This window comes from Salarias fasciatus, chromosome 23, assembly GCF_902148845.1.
Source record: "Salarias fasciatus chromosome 23, fSalaFa1.1, whole genome shotgun sequence".
Classification (NCBI taxonomy): Eukaryota; Metazoa; Chordata; class Actinopteri; order Blenniiformes; family Blenniidae; genus Salarias; species Salarias fasciatus.
In genome coordinates this window covers 5,275,519-5,297,825 of record NC_043766.1, presented here as the reverse complement: position 1 = coordinate 5,297,825, position 22,307 = coordinate 5,275,519, and the positions used below count along the sequence as shown (strand labels likewise).

The 22,307-nt window shown below is 44.8% G+C and overlaps 1 protein-coding gene across 1 annotated transcript in view; it reads left to right on the top strand.

Annotated features, from left to right (window-relative positions):
* The window catches only part of prdm5 (PR domain containing 5), a 38,175-nt gene that overhangs the window by 5,720 nt on the left and 10,148 nt on the right, over positions 1–22,307 (top strand). Inside the window, exons 5-13 of the mRNA XM_030083309.1 lie at positions 481–658; positions 1,399–1,491; positions 1,618–1,739; positions 2,403–2,482; positions 4,863–4,947; positions 5,036–5,193; positions 5,605–5,698; positions 8,801–8,961; positions 12,849–12,942. Coding sequence (XP_029939169.1) covers positions 481–658; positions 1,399–1,491; positions 1,618–1,739; positions 2,403–2,482; positions 4,863–4,947; positions 5,036–5,193; positions 5,605–5,698; positions 8,801–8,961; positions 12,849–12,942 — 1,065 coding nt within the window. The remainder of the gene's footprint in view (positions 1–480; positions 659–1,398; positions 1,492–1,617; positions 1,740–2,402; positions 2,483–4,862; positions 4,948–5,035; positions 5,194–5,604; positions 5,699–8,800; positions 8,962–12,848; positions 12,943–22,307) is intronic.

Genomic DNA, 22,307 nt, shown 5'->3' with positions numbered 1-22,307 from the left:
CCACCCCACGTCACTCTGAAGCATGCAAATCATGCAATACAGTTACCTTTCATGATGTACTGCTGCAGTTTGAGGACATTCAAACAGCTCCAATGACACTCATGACTGGATTTTGACTCTACTGGAGCAATAGTCTGGTAACCGTTTCAGGCTGTTGCCTCCACCTCTGGTGCTGATGGAGGTGTCTTTCTGTTACAAGTTATGTTTTATTTTTTCTCTTTGAAGGCTGTTAATTGGATTATTAAGAGTCAAATTTTAATAGCAGCCTGTGAGGAATGAGTCATGTTTTCACCAACTGAGGGTTCATGATCACTACTAAATGACCGGAGTAGAAGCAGCGATGGAAACCTCACAGTTATGCACCACGAAAAAGCCTGCAGCAAAGAAATAGTGGTTCTGATGCCTGTCGTGTTCTGTGTCTTGGGTCCGTTGGCTTTCCACACTTCAAACAAGCCGTGTGTGTGTACCGCGTCGTTGCAGAACTGGTCATAAAGAAGGAGGACCACCCTTGTTTGCTGTGCGAGAGCAGCTTTCCCAGCGAGGAGATCCTGGCCGCCCACCTCCAGAGTCTGCACCAGAGGCCCAGCACCGAGGAGAAGGAGTTCAAATGCAGGAACTGTGGAAAGAGGTTCCCCGTCAAACAGGCTCTGCAGCGCCAGTGGGTTTACTGCTCTGCCGTTTTAACTGCTTGTAGTTTAATTCCCCGACCACATCTGAACAAGTACTTCAGTGTGAGGTGTTTGCTCCTGAAACTTATGTGTTACATACATCAAATAAATCAGACTGTAGATCTTCTGAGCAAAGTGAGAGACTCAAGACTGATAAATAGATTAAAGTGATTATTTTTGGAAATACAGTCATTTGCACTGAATTACATTTGATTGATATGTGAATTTCTGTATGTTCACAATTAAACTGGAGGCAGTTAATTTTAGATGAGCCTAATTTATCTAATGTTAGCATGGAGGCTAAAACTTGTGAACAAATTCTGGTTAAAGGTGGCGAAATGTACCTACTGGCATCGCTCGTGACCGTTAGTGTTCGACCCTGTTGGTTTAGTTGTGTGGTTCTTCCTGGTAGAGGAGGAAGTGTTGATGAAGTGTTAGAGACCTCAGTCCAACACGGAACCAACCCTCAAAACATGTTTGCTTGTAGCACTTAGCCGAGCTACACTATTTGGCCGCTGTAAATATGTAATCAATAACCTAATTCCACCTCAATCAATTTGATGAAATTTCTTTTTAAAGATACAGCTTGTGTTTTTTTCCTCTGTAAAGTTTGCTTCCCATCTTCGTACTAGAAAAGTGATCTGACCCCCTCTTTTCTTCAGCTGCTGTCCGAGTGTGACGCATTCACCATTCTGCACCTAATTTGTTTTTATTTTGAATCCATCCTCAGTGTTTTGCATTGTTCGGAGTCCCTGGATCCATCTGGTGACTCCAAACCTCACCTGTGCTCGATCTGCCACAACACATTCAGCTCAGAGTCCAGGTAACACACGGCATCCACACGAAGCACGGGCAGCTTGGTAACACCTGAAACCTGTTTTATGAGATACACAGATTCAGCCAAATCTATTCTTCTAAGCTTGATAAAGTCGTCTTCCTCCGCCCCCAGTTTTGAGCAGCATAAAGAAGCCTGTAAAGGAGACGCCAGGTTCATATGTAAAGCCGAGAGCTGCGGCAAAAGATTCAAGAGCAAAGATGCTCTGAAGAAGCATAAAGGAAATGTTCACACAGGTTGGTGTCTGTCTTCTCTCCCTTCTCGTTCCAAATCTCTCTTGCACATGTATTCACATTCGCAGCACTTTTTTTTGGTCTTGTGAGGCATCTTGTAATGAAGATAATTGTCCATTAGCAGCCTCAGCACTCGAGGAACCGCAGGAACGGTGCATGACCTCGATCGGCGTAAAATCTCAGCAATGTTAAGGAACATCTCTAATTACTTGTGCTCCATAATTGCTGACCTGTGTGTTCTGGGGCGGCTCACTCTTTCAGATAATTGGACTTCCATAGCTATTTATGATGGGATGTAGGGCGAGGGGATGCAGCAGAGCAATGTGAATCAAGTATCAACCCGAGATTAGGACGTTCATTCGAGAGGCTGATAGAGCTGAGAGCTGGGCTTTTATGTTGCCCCCAATGTGGTCAGAATTGTATGTGTGTGTGTGTGTGAGAGTGTGCGGCCGGCCATGTGTGGGCGAGGAGGAAGTGGATCAGACGCAGCAGATGTGGGTCATGTAATTCCAATGGGGATGGAGGGCGGGTGTCACCAGGCCCAGAATGCCGGGGCAACTGGGCCTGTGATTAGGAGAGTTTGGTATTTTTCCCTGACCGGGTGATGATGCATCTTAAAGAACTGCCTGTGTGTGCTATCAGATTTGTTTTACTTGTGTTTTACAGGCAGTGCGCGAAGGAAACTCACTTGCACCATATGCAACCGAAAGTGCTCCTCCTCTCTGAATCTGCAAGAGCACAGGAAGGTGAGTCTCTCCACGTGGGCTGTACGTCTTCATTTATCCCAGCCCACATACTTTGCATGGGATGTGGGAGGATTTACACAGCTTATGCAGTTTTGCATGATCCACTTCCACCGCGATGTGCGTTCGGCGCTGTCTCTTGTTGTACTTTGATATCCATCACAAGGCGACGGCTCCACAACAGTCTCACTGCCTAATCTGGCATCCGGCCTCGCTGCACATGTTCCTGAGTTGCCTTATTCTCGTCTTTATGATCAAGTTGTTACAGATTTATTCTGAGCGACACGGAGCGGAGGAATGGCTCTTTCTCACTGGCTCATCCCACAGGTCTTGTGAAATTTAATAGGCTCTGTTGGCAGACTATGAAGTTTTAACTTCGGCGTCAGGATTCTCTCTTGTACTGATGGTTTGCAGATTTGAACCCAGGGATTTAAAGACTTTTCAAAACCATTTTCAAGCAAATATGAATTTGTTTAGTCACCTCTCCTTGTCATCACTCTCAAACATTTGTGACTGGGAGGTTCGCTCCAAGTTCCATTCCCACACAGTCCAGTGGGCCCTCATTTGGCGATCTCACTGCAGTCACACGCCATTAAATTATTTGCAAATAATTCTCAATGAACATGTATGGCTGGTAATTCGGCTTTGCTATGACAATCATGAAGTAAACAATGGAAGAAAAGCACTAATGTTGCAGAGTAAAATCAGGTATTCCCTCATATCCAGACTCGTCTTTTATTACATAATCGCCCCATTACAATTACACCAGCAGGCCGCAGTTATATCTTCGCATAATTGTTGCTGTGCCAGAAACTCGTTTTACCTACATTCAGTCCCATTATCAGACTATCAGACGACATGTTGTCGCTCCATGCTCTGCTGGAAATCGATGATTGTTCTGAGGAACGTTCAGAAATGTGAGTCCTGATCCTTTTTAGGTTGATAAGCAAAGCAAAATAAACCATAAGGGATCATCTTTTAACCCAGCTAGGGTGCACGTTTGAATGAAAAGTTCTGTTTGAGAAAAAAAAAAAAGTAACATCAAAACCTGACATTTTTTACAGAATAACTTTGATTGTCACTGATGAATGAATATAATATAATATAATATAATATAATATAATATAATATAATATACGATGTCTTCCTTTTTACCCGCTGCCAAAAACAAGTCATGTCAGAGTGGATTTCTTCTACAGGACAATAACGTTTTCTGTCTTTTTGCAAGTCATCTTTGATCATTTACATCACAGTGCAACTCAGGTCAGATAATTTGTCTCATTGGTTTTCATTCATCAACTGATGTTCGTTCATTAATGATCGCAGCAGGTGCTTATGAAACTTTAATTTTCTGCCGTCAACATTCATCACCCAGATTAATCAGGCACCATTAATCCATCTCCCTGATCATATCTATCATCATTTGTGAATTGTTCAACATTTAAAGTCACCTGTATGTGGTCTCATAGTGAAATGCTCCTGTTGTCATTACAGCCCCTCAAAACAGCCTATTCGACCTCAAACTTTGCAGAAGTCAAACGTCGGCGTTCATCTATTTTACTAGCATATAAAAGCAGCAGCAGCAGCAGGATTGAGCATTTTCTCAGGTCTACTCTCTGTCTTAGAAAGCGTCCAGTACTTATTTTTCTTTAACGTCCAAATGTAAATTTGACTTAACCTTCAAATTCTCACCTGTTTGAGTCCCTCCTCCATAGCCTCACATCTGTTTGGAGCGTGAAATATCTGCGTGTGGCCTACATATGCACTGTGGCCCAGTTGGATTATCGTGCTCCTCCGCTTTTTCTAATCGCATGCTTTTGTCTCTAATAAAATCAGAAAGGCAAAACAATGTTGCTGCAATTTTTTCCACCAATGACCAGAAAATCTGATTCTTCCTCAAATGCAAACTGTTATTCCAAACTTTGCACATTTCTGGCCAAGTATTCGGCATATTCTTATAGCTTCAATCAAAGCCAGCAGGGCATTAAGTATTATTCTTGTAGAGGAGCTGTCAAACTTTCCGTAATGACAATTTAGCTCCAAAGCAGCTTAAAACTGCCATTATCATCATTTAGCTGAACAAGCTTTTGCAGAGGCAGCTGTGACAAGAGGAGCTGCGTTGCATTAGCATATGCTATTGTAGCTGTACGCCGGGATCTATTGAGTGTGCAATAATTGGAACTATGCTCTGAAGCAGAAAGGGGATTGAAACTTTTCATCACTTTAATTGCTTTTCTGTCTGTAGACATCAGTCTAATGAAAGCGGACAAGATTTGGTTTGAGTTGACCATCGTGCACTGTGATCCTGGAACTTTAACCCAAGTTTTTAAAAAGATCAGCAAAAACCTCAAGTTATCTCTTCTTGGCTGCTCTTGTGCTGCAGGTGCATGAAATATATGAGTGCCACGCGTGCGACAAGAAGTTCATCTCTACCAATCAGCTGAAGCGCCACTTGATCACACACTCCGGTAAGAGCACAGTGCAGCATCAGAGACGTGGTCACTTCCTGAAGTCTCACGCCACTCACCGGAGGTATCTTCTGTTGGCGCGGATTAGAGAAACGACCTTACACCTGTGAGATCTGCAGTCGCTCGTTCAAGCGTTTGGACCAGGTGACAGCTCATAAGATCATTCACAGTGAAGACAAACCGTACAAGTGCAAGCTGTGTGGGAAAGAGTTCGCCCACCGCAACGTCTACAAGAATCACAAGAAGGTGAGCGGACGCAGTGTCACTGCATAAGATACAGATTTATTCCTTGATTAAATTAGTTTTCTGCCCAGCTGGTGTTCTGTGTAACTGAGAAGAGGCGTAAAAGTTCCCACCCGCCGCCCTCCACTCCCCTGCCTCCGCCTGATCCCGTGTTTACATTTGGGATTGAGATGTCACTCAACTAGATCAGTTGGGTGTTAGCGGGTGGAGGTGGTGGGCAGAAAAAACAGAAGCACTTTGAACTCGGAGCCCCTCGAGCTGCCAGCCCTCATCAAGGCGAAGGGAGCAAATTGGCTTCAGAGGCTCGAGCGTGATCCTCTCGCATGAATTTAAGAAGCTTCCTGAACGTCCGCGTTGAGACGGCTCGCCTTACACATGAGAAACGTGCTGACGCTGCTCCTTCGCTCCCCGCAGACGCACTCGGAGGAAAGACCCTTCCAGTGCGAGGAGTGCAAAGCGCTGTTCCGCACCCCCTTCTCTCTGCAGCGCCACCTCCTCATCCACAACAGTAAGTATGAGTGCGAGTGTGTGCGCAGAATGTGGTGTGAGGGATCACGCCTGATCTGTGGTTTGCTGGGGTCAACTCAGACATTCAGCACAAAATGTGAATTAACAACAGTATCTGTAATAGCTTTAGTATTGACTCCTCTGGATGCAGAGACAAAGCAGCTGTGTGAATGGAGCAGGTCTGATTGCAGCTGGTGGTGACAGAAAACTGACAGGAATTAGGATTTTTTTTTGATCACTTAAAATATTTAGTCAGAAAAACTGCTTCTATTTTCCCTGTCAGTCTCACGACATTGTTGAGGATGCTCGCAACTTTTGTTTTTCTCTGTCCGAGGTGGTGCATGAGCCACTGGCTTGGTGCACGATCAACATTTTCTATGCATGAAATAGAAACTCTGAGGGAAACAAAAAGAGAATAGCAGCTAAATGTTGAAGTGGAAAGACTAATGTGCTGTGCTGGTTCTCCAGGAGAGATCGCTGAGAGAGGCTTTCCTGTATGGAGCACAAGCCACCAACAATTATCAAGCATTTAATGATGCATTTAATTTCTCAGTTCATTTAGAAGACAAGTAATGTCAGTCACCTGCTTTCAAATTGTACACTCTTTTCTAAAGCTCCTAAGATGTGCGAATTTGAAAAGTGACGCGCAGCGCTTTTACAAAGGAATGAAAATTTTCTAATTTGCTTCTCCATCATCTAAAGTTCAAAATACTACTGATTTAAAACAAAACATGTCTAAATTGTGCTCTCTTGTCATGTTTTAATGCAGCAATCTACACTTGCAACCTTTAAAACCAGCCGGCCGAGTTTTATAGGTGATAGGCCTGCATTTTTATTAGCTGTCATCTCATTCTTGCCCCTGTGGAAATTTCCATTAGCAACAGATGTCATAACCCTATCAAATGTCTCCCAGCTAAGACACCACTCTCCTGATTGTCTGCCTGTGCCCGGCTGCTCCGGCCTGACAGAAACCTTCTCCCTGGACGGCCGAGCTGCGGCGGAGCCTTGGCAGGATGCGGCGCTGCCACTCCAATTGAGCCAGATAACAAAGAGATTGTAAAGCTCAAGGCATTTCCTGCCGCTGTCTCAGGAGGCAGGCAATATAATACCGGGACTTGTATTATGTATCATGTTGGAGAGGGTATGTGGGGCTGGAGGACGGAGTGTGTGATTTCACTGTACCGTAGGTGAGAGAATAGAAATGGCAGGGAATAAATGCGTCTGTCTAGCGATTGGCACACGGTGAGAAAATGAAGCACAGCTGTCGCAGCATTTTCGGATGAAATTCAACAGGCTTGGTTTTGGAAGCTTCATTCCCGGCTCTGTGAGGGTTGTTCTGTATGGTGGTCTGAGCGGGATGCAGCGGACTCTCTGAACACAAGATTTAGAACAGCTTTTTAAAAGAACTTGCTTTAATGAAAAGGGAGTTCTGCTCACTTGTTTCTTTACACAAAAATGCTCCTCAGACGTCTGATGATAAAAAAGGGTCAACTCTCTTCTGTTTCACCTTTCTGTGCAGTGGTGACGATTGTCCAGTTGTTCATCTTTCTATTATCTATTATCCCTGTATCTAAGTTGGTCTCGCAGGAATGTCCCTGTCTGTAACTGAGCAGGACACACAGTCGCTCTCCGTGTTCACTGTGGAGCCTTCAGTTAATCTAACATTCATATCTTATTATCCTCAGAAGCAATCAGAGAACAAGCTCAATGCTCAGAGATTCTCTGGCCCAGAATCAAACCCGGGTATTCTGGCTGTGAGCTTGCCACTGTCCCAACTCTGTCTGGTTGTCGTCTCATTTGAATTCTCCAAATCTGCATTTCGTGGCTGTTCTTCATGAGTTTGATGTACCTCCTCCAGTTCGCCAGTTAACAGAATATTAACCCTCATTTGCACCAAGAAATGCATTTGATGAACAGGAGGATACTACCCTGAAAGAAGTGAGAAATAATCCGTGCAGAAGACTGTGAGAACCACCTCTGTGTTAAATGAGCAGGAAAAGCATTGATTCTGACTCCAAACATCTAGTCAGGAAAACACTGCAAGCCGTGCATGGCTTAGCCATGATACCTCAGAACTGTGGTGTACTTTTATTTTGAAATTATTTTGAAATTGTCGTAACGGAACCTTTGCAGGTTGTTTTGTACATTTCCCTGTGTGCTGGGGCTGATATCTTTACAGCACTGCTGGATGCAGCGTTGTGTAAAATAGGTGCAGCTTGAATTCACTGTATGTTCTCTTGTCATGATGTGCAGAACATTTTATCTGCTGTTTGCTTCCAGTCTCCAGACCTTGATATAAACTCTATTGTGTGTGTTTGAATGACTGTCTGCTCACTGACGACACCATTGGTATTAATTACTGTTTTGTGTGTGCGTGTGTGTGTGTGTGCTTGGCCTGATTGAAAACACGATGAGCCTCAGCTTCCACCGCTGCTCCATTTTATTGAGCTGACCATCATCGGCCTTGGTAACCAGAGAACGAGCACAAGCTTGTAACCACTCGCTCGCTCCGTCGCAACTCCTCTGTGGAAATTGAATGATCTCCATATAATGGAAACATCTCGTCTTTAACAATAGGGGCTGTTGTGTGTAAGTGGAGAGCAGAGGCGTGAAGAAAAACATCAGGCTTCATTCTGAACAGCTGAGACTGCGCCCCGACGCAACTGTCTGAGTACCGTCTGTCCGACATTTCAGGGCTGTTCAGTGGCATGCTTCTTCCTTTTTTTTTTCCCTCTTTAAACTGTAAAAAAAAACCCCAATAAAACTGAAGTATTTGAGATTCAGTGTGAACACATGGCAGAGCAGTTTGTTTTACTGTTTCCCGCGGGATGTGTCCAGCTACAGATAAATGGTAAAAGATGACTTCTGTCCAAAATAGGATAAAAGAAAAAAAAACACACACACAACCAGACCATTTTAAAAAGCGTTGTCTGAGGTTGTCTGGTGCAATGAAACACTCTCTCTTTGTAGTTTTCTGCCCACACAATCGCCCTGGTGAAATTGGGTCTGCTCTCGCTGTGCGTGATGACTGTGTGTTTAGAGCCGCGACAATAGCGGCCTGGAAAACGCTTCCCACAAACGTCCCTCTGTCCCTTCCCAACAGGTGAGAGGACATTCAAGTGCGACCAGTGTGACGCCACCTTCAAGAGGAAGGACACGCTCAACGTCCACATCCAGGTGGTGCACGACGGCCACAAGAAGTACAAGTGCGACCTGTGCGAGAAGGCCTTTGTCACGCCGTCTGTCCTCAAGAGCCACAAGAAGGTGAATGGAAAGGTGCCGCCGGCAGACGGCCTCAATCACACGCGGTGATTGCATGTTGTCTGCCGCCGTCGCTTTTGTCCCCAGATTGAGCTCCAGCAAAATTGTGCGGTCATATTTGTTATAAATGCACACAATTCAAACAGAAAATAACTTGTAAAAGATTGCAAAGTTACATCAAAGTTACTGGGATTTGAGTCCAGGCTTTTATTGAAGGGCATGGAGTCTGAGGAGCTTTTCTGTGTGGACTTGCTGTTTATCTACGTGTGTTTGTGGGTTTCCTCCAGCTTTCCCACCAAAAATCAAAGACTTAATTATTTTAACTTATTGTTGACTCAGAATTTTCCATTAATGTCCATGAATGTTGACTCACTGTGGATTTGGACGGGGATGCACCCTGCCTTTGGTCAGACGTCAGCTTCAGTTTAATTCAGCGGATGTGTAGAATGGATAGAGTTAAAGACAGAAGTGGTGAAGATTTAAGTCTATTTTCCATCGTCGTTCTTCAGCCATGATTTGTTCCTCCAGGAGGAAGGAGGTCATCGACTTGACTGGAGTCTTTTCCCACCGTATCAACTCTTGATTCCAGCCCTCTTCTCATGAAAGTGATTTAGCTAACTGCTCTAATATCTTGGACTATCAAGCTCTGCTCCAGACATCCATCCTGACCGCTGCAGCACATGAAGGCTTTGGAAATCGGCCCCAAAGTTGATTTGAAATGGCACTTAGTCCATTAGCTCTGCAGGGTTTCAAAACCCAGAGCAGATCCCGCTGCAGATTACGAGCCCCAAACCTGACAGTGTCCGGTGTGGTTATGAGTCGTGATTGAAACCAAACAGCTTCTTGGCACACGGCAAAAGGAAACGTCTCGCAGGTTGTCTCGGAACAGTAGGACTGAAGACAGGCGCGCTGAACCGTCTCACCGCCGACCGTGTCTGGAGGCCGCCGCGAGATCTGGCCCAGATCAAAGACGGGTCGCCTTGGAGACAACGACTGCGGGTCTGTGTTTACGTGAACCGAGTAACTCCGGCTTCGGGCCGCGGCGTTGTTTAATTCACACTTTGATTGAGTGCAACTGTTCAAGCAAACTTTAATGAAATCGTCCCGGTTGAGTGTCGCAGCCGCGCCGTAACCGAAGCCCTGCGGACGCCGTGCGCCGTGTCAGAAGTCACACAAGCCATGTAGATTCAAATGTAAAGAGCGAGAGTCTCTGGCACAGACTTTCTTTGATCATTGTGCGATACAAGCCTGTCTCCTTCGTTACGCTTTTGTACAAAACTGTAACAAACAGCTCTTCAACGACCTGATACTGCTAAACTTCATGCAGTTTCATATCATTTGTTTAAATTAGTTATTTTACTTTTAGGACAGCCCTCTAATGTACAGTCCATCTTTTACTCTGCTTTATCCAATTCATTGTCATGTAGCGTGCTGAGCCTCAGCTGACTGTGTGCGATGGAAACAGACTCTGGAGGCACAGGAAGAACATGCAGACTGCACAAAAAAGACTCCATTGAGAAAACATTACCTCTTCACACTGAGTGTGACAAGCTGTGAAGGAATTAAACGTTTATATTTTAAATATAGTTTTGTCCAGAGCACAGAAATGACGGGGACATGAAGGATGGGGGGTCTAACAATCATCAGCAGGATGCTGCAGTACTTGTTGCCATCTTGGCTCTTTTTGGTCAAATATCAAATATTGAGTTACTCTCTAATTTCAGTCCCTTTTTAAATGTCAGCAGAACCAGAACCACATGTGCAGAGCCACGTGTATCCTGTTAGCGTGAATGTCTTGACTTGTTTAGACGTGTGCATGTCATATAAATTGGAGTTTAGCTGCTATAAAAGTCAAACTGATCCCTTTTTCTAATGCTGGCTGTATTTTAAAGCCGTTTCACCTTTGTTCCTACTGAAACATCGCAGCTCAGTATGGTTTATTAAGATTCAGTGTTTCTCAGGTGCATGTATTCAGGGAGTTATGTATTATGTTTTGGTTTGCCCCAGGCAACAAACAAATAAATCAAACCAGGGTGCAGTTTTAATTGCAGTTCTTGTAATGAAAGGAGGTAACAATTATCTCACCTGAACCAGAATTTTATAGAACTTCAACAAAACAGAAAGAAGGTTTGGAGATTTTAGATGATGCTAAATGAGCTGCAGAGTGAGAAATCTTCACGGCCTTATGGCCACGCTCTTTCTTCTCTTGTGCCAAAGCAGAACAGATCTATAATTTTGTGCATTAGACCTGATTGTGCGTCAGAGGGGTAGTATACGGCGGGACGGGCCACGAGTTATTCGTGGAGTGCTCTTGTGTTACATTAAATGCTTTCTCCTCAGTCAGTCAATAAGCCTGGACTCATGATATACGAGATGGTGTGTGTGTGTGTGTGTGTGTATGTGTCTGTGTGTCTGTGTGTCTGTGTGTCTGTGTGTGTGTGTGTGTGTGTGTGTGTGTGTGTGTGTGTGTGTGTGTGTGTGTCTGTGTGTCTGTGTGTGTGTGTGTGTGTGTGTGTGTCTGTGTGTGTGTGTGTGCCAGCATGTATGTGCATGCGTTGTATGTTTTGCAGATTGTACATGATCGTCTCGCCTCAGTCAGTGCGAGACTGGAAGAATGCACGCCTGAATGAAAATTGCCGGGTTGCCTTTGGAGTAATAACAGATGCACAGATCATTTATGTGTGAACTAAGTTTCGATAAAGACCTACAAACACCCCCCCCCCCCCCCCATCCTCAGTAAATTCCACACGGATGCTCTGGAAGGTGATGTTTCCATGTGCAATGTCCCCTCTGGCTGTGCTGTGTGTGAAGGTAGGAATATCAGCGATGATTTCTGCGTCCAGCGCGTTACATGCTGAACGCCGCAGCTCTGCTCCATCTGGGCCTCCGGTGTTGAAATAAGTCAGAGCCTGATCGTGTGTGTGCGAGCGAGCGATGTGTCTGTAAACATGCACGTGTGCGTGAGTTTGAACGGAGCCTTTGTAACGAAACACCCGAGGTGTCAGAGGGACACAGTGGAGTGATGGCGTGAAGGGGAGGGAGGGAGGGAGGGAGGGAGGGAGGGAGGGGCGGATGGGGGGCCCAGAGAGGAGGTGTTCCTGTATTGTTGTACTGCTGTTGAAACTGTCGCTCTGACTTGGAGCCTTTCACGATTATGCTCAGGGAATTCGCAACAGGCAGGGGGAAGGAATTCACAGAGTGCATTTCAGTGAGGATTGAGGGAAGTGGAGGAGTGAGTTGTGGGAAAGGTAGAGGAGGGAGATCGTACACGATTTCCACATGTTCCTCCCGGTTTTCATGTGCAGGCCGCATGGCGCTCAGGACTGCGGGCTGCAGGGAGCTAAGGGGAGAGGAAGAGGAGGGAGGAGGATGAGGAGATGAATGCATACGTGCACCCTGGCCTTTAGGTCTCTTGGGCTTTGGACCCTTGCAAATCTGCAAGCTCCGAGTTCTTTGATCCTGCCTGGAGCGGCTGCTCTCAGAGTCCACTGTCATGTGAACATGTGCATCTCCATTCAGCCAGCAGCCCACTACTCGCTGCTGCGATCCGGGGGCTGCAGTGCTGTTTACTCTTGACCCAACCACAAAGTTCAGTTCAGAACACGGCGGAAGAAAGTAAATTCTGGGTTTGCTTTAACTAAACAAATAGGAAGCAACCAAAAATCTGATTATGTTTGGACGCCCGGTTCCACAAAAAGGCCAAATTTTCTTTCTGATGGGTATCTGATGAGTATATGTTCTGACAGTGAAATCCAGCTATCACAGCAGATCACATTTTACTTTGTAATGTAGGAAGGATGTGTGGATGAATGTTACGAATGTTTTCCCTAACCTCCACCATATGTGCCTTTTTTTTTTTTTTTTTTTTTTTTCTATCATTTGTCTGACAGACACACACCGGGGAGAAGGAGAAGATCTGCCCCTACTGTGGACAAAAGTTTGCCAGCAACGGCACGCTACGGGTCCACATCCGCAGCCATACAGGTCAGTGGCCCTTCGCTTTGTTAAATCAGCCTCGCTTCAGCTGCTGTTAGCGTCAGCCGCAGCGCCAAAGTGAAGCACGTGAAGCGGCGTTTCAAAGTCCATCGCCCCCGTTTTTCACTTAGTGTGAAATGTGCGTTCATTTATAACTACAGCAACTTTGATTTGTACAGTGCTTTCACATGAAATACAAGACTATCAAAGTATTTAAAAAGATGTGAAGAAAATTTAAAACCCTAAAAAAAAAAGAAAAAAAGAAAAGAGCTTTGTGAAAGACGTGGCCAGCATCTGTACTGTCGCTGCTGCGAACGTTGAGTTTACTCCGTCATCTATAACTCGCAATGAGACAGTGTTTCTTTTTTTCTTGTAAATCTCATTTCTACAAATGAAGTACATCTCCTCCATCATGTCGGTGCTGATCCACCAACCAGTCCAGCTCATTTCAATCTCCACATGAAACCACTGTTTGTTGTTTTCCTGCTCCGACTTTGATGTTTTATGGGCTTTTAAGTCGCAATGTGGAAACAAGAACAACACTTGAACAAGGCATGTTGTGTTTTTGCTATCAGGGTGTGTAAATTGCGCTCTGACAGCTGTTTACAATCTGTATGTGGCAGTTATTGGAACAATACTGCTAATAAAAAAGATTTTAACTCATCAAAGCGACTGTAAACGGTCTGCAGATGAGAGTTACGGTTTATTACCTTATTTACCCATATCATCGCTTCAACCTCAATGCTGAAAATGTATAGGCAGTCTTTATTATGCAGATAGCTCTTAACCATATGACAAACTTTCATTAACTCTGCGTCGTACTCCTGTGAAGGTCTAAAAATTGTTTTCTTTTACGTTCTCTGCTACCACACCGCCGTGCTTGTGACAACAACAGGCCTGAGGCATTTTCTGCTGGTGCGTTTCTTACATTATTTTTTCATTTTTTAAATCTTTTCTTTTTTTTTTTAAACTCTTGTGGTTTCGTCAATTTTTCCACACTTGTTTGAATTGTAGAGGAACTGATTTTGGACTGTTTAAAGCCAATGGTCAAGGTCGCAGTCACTTTTTTGTCACTTTGTCTGCAAATATCAAATTTGGTTGAAATGATTCCTCGTACTCTGGAGAACTGAACTGACGATATTGCGATTGTTAATATCCATATTTTGACCTCATTCTACTTGTGAAAAATGAAATGTGATTGTTTTTTTTCATCTTTGGCAGCTTGTTTTCCACTGCAAAAGTATTCAAGACAACAAAACGTTCTCGTGACTTGTTCCTTTATACCAAAACATCCACGTCAGTTCCTTCCCAAACGGACATCAGAGTATGATTACATGCTGTATGTAGTGAGCGTTGCTGGTTGGTGGACGCATTCACATATGCTCTAGTAATACTATAGTTTGAAAGCAGACACTGCTTGGACAAGCTAATCAGCTGCCTACGGTGTTTTTATTAGAGAGAACCGGATTCTGGCGAACGCTTACAGGGACTGTCGGCCTGTCATTGCATCAGAAACACACCCCGTCCTCTCCTGTTTTTGCCACATAATCAAGAGTGAAATGTAACCAGCTACTCATGAGTCACATCTGAAAACACCATCTTCACACCATCCGCCCTGCACACATCGAGCAACGGGCCCAAACGAGATGAAGGAGAGCGCGTCTTAATGTTAGAGAATTGCATCATTTTGCTGCAGCAGCCTCCTGCAACACCAGGAAAATAGAGCCCTGGATGTTCATTAAACTGCCTTAAACTGGAAAAGCTACACATTCCTGTGTGTTTCCTTACCAACAGACTGGTGCAGAGACCTGGCATGGACACACACACACACACACACACACACACACACACACACACACACACACACACACACACACACACGCTCAGTCTTGTATTTCTATCCTTGTGGGGACCGTCCATTGACTCCCATTCATGTCTAGCCCCTAACCCTGACCCTTACCCTAACCCTAACCCACACCACAACAAAGCCTAACCCTAAAGAAATGTTTTTGCACTTTTACTTTTTTCAGTAACAACAACATGGTCAAGAAAACACTGTTTCTCCTACTTAGGACCGGAAAAAGGTCCCCACAAGGCACGTCGTTCCACGTTTTGCTATCCTTGTGGGGACATTTGGCCCCGACAAGGATAGAAATACAAGAACACACGCACGCACGCACACACTTTTTGGATTCACTCCCTGTTTCTTATTCTTTGGAGGTTTTTTTTTTTTTTTTTTTACCCGCTTCAGGCTGTCACCCACTTTTCCCCTCACGTACGTTCTTGTCTTTTTCTGTGTCATCCCCCCCCCCCCCCCCCCCCCCCCCCCCCCCCCCTCACACTTCCTGTGTGTCCTGCTGTCCTTTTCACCTGTATGGCAGCAGTTTATCATCAAGCGGACTTTCAGGCGATTCTTCAGCTCTCTGCTTTGTGCACCTTTGGCCCATCTTCCAGTGAACCTGACTTCCCGATATCACACTTTCTCTCCAGCTGTTTACGAGACCCGAGTGTCACACCATGTGTACATCTGACTGCTGGTCCACTGACAAGCCGACCACACTCTGTCAACAGCGCCCTTTGTGTGTGTGTGTGCGCGAGCTGTGTATGCCCGTGTTTGCGTACATGTGTCTGTTTGAAGGACAAACTGGTAGAAAGGGGGTGGGGGAGGGGTTGAGGGGGTATATGCCGGTGTGGTCCGCGAGCCCAGTCTGATTGTATTTATATAGAATAAACAAAAGAGAGGAATGCTGGGGGAGGGGTGGGAGCCGAAGGGACACCTAAAAGAAAGAAAGGAGCAAGGAGAGAAAAGACCACTCCAAGAAAGCATCCAGCCGGATGACCCTTGACCCTGACTGGCTGTAAATCTGTCGCCTCATTCTATAGGCTGTGGACTTTTTTTGTTTGTTGTGTTTCTGTGTGTGTGTGTGTGTGTGTGTGTGTGGGTGTGTGTTTGGGGGGAGCTATGGGGGGGTGGTAAGCTCTGAGCCGTTCCCTGACTGACAATCCTGAGGAGATTCATCACAAACAGTGAGGGGGTAATTTCACGAGTCTCATGTAACTCATCTTCTGTGTAAGTAGATCACCGGGATCATAAAGGGACCCTGTCGATGTACGTAAAATCTTCAGGATGTCGTCTTTTTCAGTTGTCCATCTCTTAAAGACGGCCACCAGCCGAGACGGAGGCCTTTAAAACGGCAGTTTCTGGAGTTTGCGGACAGGAAAGCTTGACCTTGTTTGTCTTCCTGCTTCACAGGAACAAGTCAGCGTTGATTATTTACCTGTTAAACACTGAGGACTTTGTGAGGATTCCTCAGAGATTTCCTCTCCCTATCATTTTACAGCCAAACACTTGAGCTTTATGAGGGGAAAATGGTGACAAAGGTGTGAAACAAGTCAAAAGGAATTCGAAAGAAAACCGATTAGCTGAGAAGTCATGTACTGTATATTTGCCCTGGACCGGGTTTCAATTGAATTTGGTTAGAACATCGTGTTAAGCTCAAACAAATTAGCTGTAGTGCCGCAGAGGCATGCGTCTTCGCTGGGAGCTGCCTTTATGAGATCACAGACAGCCAATAAAGCCCGGGCTGTCAGAAAGCTGGAGGAGGACGTGGTGGAGCTCAGCAGACATGATGGATGTTTCTATCATTTTAAAAAATGATTCCTCTCGGCCGCGCCATGGAGAGAATATGATCTTCTCACCATCGGAGCCTGGTGAGAGCACATTTTCCCACCACGTGCCACGCTGTGGTGAATAAGCGGAGTGGGGCCATTAAAGTTATTTGTGCCAAGGGAAATGTTGACAGAGGCCGGCGACGGGCCGTCACACTGACAGCATATGACGTGGCGCGTTGGCAGCAGGAATCAGAAAAAGAATTACAACAAGCCGGCGTTTTGCATCTCAGCTCTTGTAGAGATCAGCTTCATGTACGGTTTCTTAGTCGTTCCATTTCCACTTGTCACATTTACAAGCTGCTTGCTCATGATGATCGTCTCGTGTAAAACATTTAAAAACTCTGTTCAGTGTAATTTTATTAAGCAGAAAAATGAAACAGAATACACTGAATCAATTTTCTAGCTTTCTATAAATGCCCTGGCCTTGGCAGACCCAGACATGGGGCCTGTTAGTTGTTCCATATAGTACTGTAAATACAACTGCATTGCTGTCATTCTCATATAGCAGCTTCATTATTCATTAACATCTTGTCATATACTGATTGCTAATGTGTGAATGTTTTCAAAAACATAAGCATTGAAAACAGGCATTAAAATCTTTAATGTCTTAGCTATTATTTTTCAGGTGCTTGTTTTTTTTTCTCATAAGTAGTTAAAAAGACAAAATAATTGTTTAGTCAAACCACACTTTTGAGCTTCGTTCTCACCTTCTCACATTCGTCAGCTCTGATCCAGTCCACATGTCCCTGAGTTTCCGTCTTCCTGCTCAACATAACGCTGTGTGTTCATTCTGCTGTGTGTTGGTGCGTCACTGTATCCTGGGGTTGGTTAAATTATTAAAATGTGGCATGGACTCGCCAAAATTGTCAATAGCTGAAGGAATTTCACCATGTAATAAAATATATTGGCACATTTTATGTTTGATGGCCGTAATGTCTTTTATTAAGTTCGGTGCTTAGCGGAGGCCTCTTTTGATGGAATTTGTATGTTTTCAATTTATGAAAATTATGACAATGTGAGAAGGCCAGTTCTTACTGTTTTCAGAGATTATTGTGTCTGATTCGACTCTGCAGTCATGCGTCTTTTTTTTTTCTGGACTTCTTGTTTAATGGAACTCCAAATGTTTCGAAATGTCTGGACTGCAGCAAGTCCTCCCATTAAAACAAAAAGAGAAAAAGAGCGAGACGGAGAAGCTGTCTGGAAAGGAGCACATGTTCATCAAATTCAAATTAAGTTGAAGAGAAATGTTGCATGGATTCACTCAGCATGTTGAGCAACAACATTCTGCTCTGCACAGGAGTAATTAATGGAGACTCCAGTCGTAAAATGGATTTTGGAGTCTGTCAGTGAGTTCTCAATCAAATCAGACGACCTCTATCCTGTCCTGTCATTACGTGCTCTGCAAGGAGCTGAAGTAGTTTTATAAAGTTGCTGGCTGCTTCTTTAAGAAGCTGTAAGTTCAGTCTAGCACATCACATCAAAAGCAACTAGTTACTTGTGACAGTTACTCGTATTACATTCAGTTGTCCCTTTCATTTAGGTTGGTCTAAATAATGTGCAGGTTATGTTGCTCTGACACTTTCCTGGAGTCAGCTCAGTTCTGTCTTGAAAAGAAATGGATTCGTTAACCAATGAAAATACGGGTATGTAGACAAAAGTAGATAAAAGATGCAAGCTTCCCTAAAGGTGAGCGGGTGTACTGTGGATACAGGATGATCCAGATGTGTCAGTGTCTCACTTTCCTTGGAGAAGCTTTTTTATTTATTTATTTATTTATTTTTTAATACATTGTGATTGCTCCAAGATCTGCTTCCATGATCTGAACATTTACGTTGCAGTCGTATGCTGCATGCAGCGTTATAACCTCAGCAAATCATTGCCACGGTAATTTCGAAACATTGGTGTAATTATGCTCATACCTCTGCCAAAATCCTAATATTCTCGATGCATTGTCTGTTGTTTATTTTACACAGAATGGCTGCAGCAGAGATCGCCCTGTGGCATCAGAGAAGAAAGTCTGTTCTTTGAGTAAATTCGGGGCCTAATGTCTTCGGACCACTTTAGGCTCGCTGCCGATTCTACACAGAGGTTATTAATCGTCTCAATGTCAGTGTCATTTGTTGTGGTAATTATATACAGCCACATTTAGATGTTTTCTAAAGCAACGCTCTGCAGCTTTATGCGATCTCACGACACAACAGCTGCCCCCAAACTGACATCTGGCAGAACTCTGGGATCACTGAACCTATTTACGTACAGATGACTTTGTTTGTCTTGACTGTGGTCATGGTTACAATCTTGTAAAGCAAAATCACCTTGTAGTGAATTATTGTGTGTCTCCGTGATGAATTGGGGTTCGCCATAGCAGACGGAGCTCTCTTTTTGGGCGCTGGTTTTGGATTGAGGACTGGCCGTTGAGGCGCGTGTCAGGCTCAGATTTGCTGCATGTGTGGCGCTTTTGCTCGGATGTGGATCCGTGTGATAGAAGGAACTGTCACACACGGCCCAGTTTAAGTGAATTGTTTGAGGAAGTGGAGAAATCTACTGAGACCCCTTCTGTAATGGAAAGGTCAAGTGTAAAAGTTGTTGGGCGTTTCTACGGCTCATCAAAGGCGATCTCTTATCATCTTCAACACACTGATATCACGTTACCTCGGTGGCCCCTGTCGGCATGCGGCGCGGGGCGGCAGAGGGAAGGACAGTGGAGGGCCACTGTCTGCCCGAACCGGAGGAAGCCGGGAATTAATTTCTGACGGACAGCGCTAATGTCTTTCAGACCGGAGCCCCGAAGCTACAAAGCGTTCTCCATAACACAAAACGCCGCCTGGGCAGGCAAAAAAAAAAAAAAAAAACCAGGAAAGAAAACGGCAAAGCCGACCATCTGCTAACCAGACACAAGGCCCCGTGCGCGCACACACATATACAACACACGAGGGGTGCCAAACGGATCGATTAGCAGACGTGGAGTGTGAGGGCCACAGCGGGGGGGTCGGGGGAGACACCCGGGGTCAAAGAGATGGTGTACTGTTTCAGCACATGCTAAATCAGTTACCATCTCCACACATATAAAGCCCTGGCTCAGCGGTGCAGCCACCCCTCATAATCCCCAAACAATCTGGCTCAATCTGGAGAATAAGTGGAGGGTTTCCAGTTACAGTAACACTCGGCGGAACAGACACCGAGCCCCTCGCACGAATTGCACCCACCGAAGTGGCAGGATTGTTACCGCCGCGGTCTCCAACTCGTGTTTGTTTACTTCCCATTTAGCTACGGGGTGTTGCTGCTCCGGCCTAATCCTCGTAAGGCCGAAGCGATGCGAAAAAGCCCCCAACCGTTGACTGAAAGTCATCCCGAGTGGGATACCTGAGGTATGATTGACTGTATTTACAAGCGACGTCTTTGAATATGTTGAGTCCCATCATCTTCTCTGTTTGCGTTTTCCAGATGAGATGCACATGTTGGGAGCCCAAGAGTGTATAGGTTAAGTAGGTGAATTGGTGAGCACTTATTGCTAGCCTCGGTGTTGGGAGGGTGTGGTTGTCTGCGTTGCGTATTAACTGACAATATCCAGCTCCTGGGAGGGATGTGATCCAAGCCGCAGAGTACACTAGCACACTGTGCTCCGGCGCTATTAGCACACTAATGCCTTCCCCAGGACTCCCTACGGCTAGTGCCGGGCCTTAACCCGATACCACACATGCTACATAAGACATAGGATTTGCTCTCCTCTGTCTCAAAACACATCTGGGATTCAGATTTTCCTGTTTGTCAACAAAAGGCCTCCTAGAGGCTGAAATTGCGCAGGAGGGGGATTTTTGGGACAGAAGGCAGAGCTGCCCCGCTGCACATGTTTCACTATGTGTAATCAGTCCACATGTGTCACGTTAACCCTCTCCACTCCGACCTGAGGTTACTCACTTTATTGCCGTGTGTCACAGCCATCCTCCTCGTGCTCCTCTGAAGCCCTCTTGTGGGAGGTTTACGGCGGGTTTAGACCCCAACTCGTACAACTGCTACATGACGGCGGTTGTAACTTTCCAGTTGAAAGACGCAGACACTTCACTGGTCAAGAAGATAAACGCCTCAAAACATTTGTCAAATGATAATGTGGAAAATGCACATCCAATATACTTACTTAAGAAGAAGATGTCTTCTTTGACCAATTTATTATTATCAAACAGTTTGGCGCATCATTAGTTGACTCCGTGAAACTGCTCTGCAGGACCAGGATTGATAAACACAGGTGTGCATCGCATCTGGAGGGAATCTGTTGAGTTTCGCAATGATTTGTGTGCAGAAGGTCCACGTCGGCTCTTCACGGTGAGGTAGTCTGTAGGGCTCGGTATCGCAGATCGACACACTGTCAGGATCACGCTGAACAAGACCGATTTCTTTTTATGCATCATTCATTGGAGCCAATCCCAGCTGACTAATGGTTTGATGGTATGACACATCCTGGACAGGTCAGTAGTCCGTCACTTGTCGAACAGAGACACAGACACACTCTCAAACCAGCTGAGAATTTCAGGGTCACTAAATGCATGTGAGAACCCAGAGAAAGCCACGCACGTGGAGAACATGCAGCTCTGCAAGCTTCAGCGACGAACCACTGTACCACCAGATGGAATAGAGGGAAATGAAAGTTACAAGGATAGCGAAATAACTTTATGAAAAAGTCAAAGGTTTTCCTGATGCTGTGTTTAAGAACAGAAATATCTTTGCACTGATTGTTACTCTTTTTTTGTAGCACCTTCTTTTGTTGGTCCACAGGTTACTCTGTCTACACAGTGTGCACCGTGTTCAAGTTTTCCATTAGGCCCGTGGTACAGCTTGTTCAGACATCAATCGCATATTTAGATCTAAATGTTCTTTCCAACAGCACAGATCCACTTATTAGACCTTTTTTTTCCCTTTTCCTGCACTTTTTATCACAGCATTTCCAAAACTTTTTAATCAAGATTCGAGGGTGATAACTTCAGCAACATGGAGAATTTTCTTGACGTGCTTTGCTTTGCTTTTCTCCTTCTCTCTGTAAATGAGTCCAAGATGAATCAGCTAATGTGAATTCCTTCATTAATGGCCACAGTTCATTTCGTATAAACAGAAATAATCATGCTTTGTCGATGAAAGTGGCGTGGCTCATTCTCTCCCACCTGCACTCCGACAAAAGTCTCACAACGTGGCCGCTGAACCGGAGTTGGACTTGATGTGGGAACCAGGAGAGGAATATTTCTACAGCACAGTCGTGTTTATAACAGAGCGATAATATTACTCCTCTCATCTATTCCCAGGAAGGGCTTTCTGATTCAATAAGCATCTTTGCATTTTGAATCCCAGGGAAGCTCAGCCAATTAACCTTATTACTTAAAGGGGCAAAACATTTCCCCCATCAATAAAATGACTTACTTGGCTGTTCAGCAATTAGTCACTGAAGACATATTATGTTACAGCGATGAGAAATGAGGCAACAAATGAGTATCTGTACGTGTCTCCTCTCGTCAGCGTTTTATTAAACTGTGCTATAGGCTTGTAGGTCAGTATCATAGAGTAACTCCTCCATGGTTAAGAAAAATATAAGCTATAAGAAAATACATAGGGGGGTCTTTCCCTGGTGCATTTTTCATTTTCTGGACACAGAAGTGTATTTAATCCTTAGTTTTCACCATATGAAATAAATTAGGCAATTATTGGAGCTGAATTTT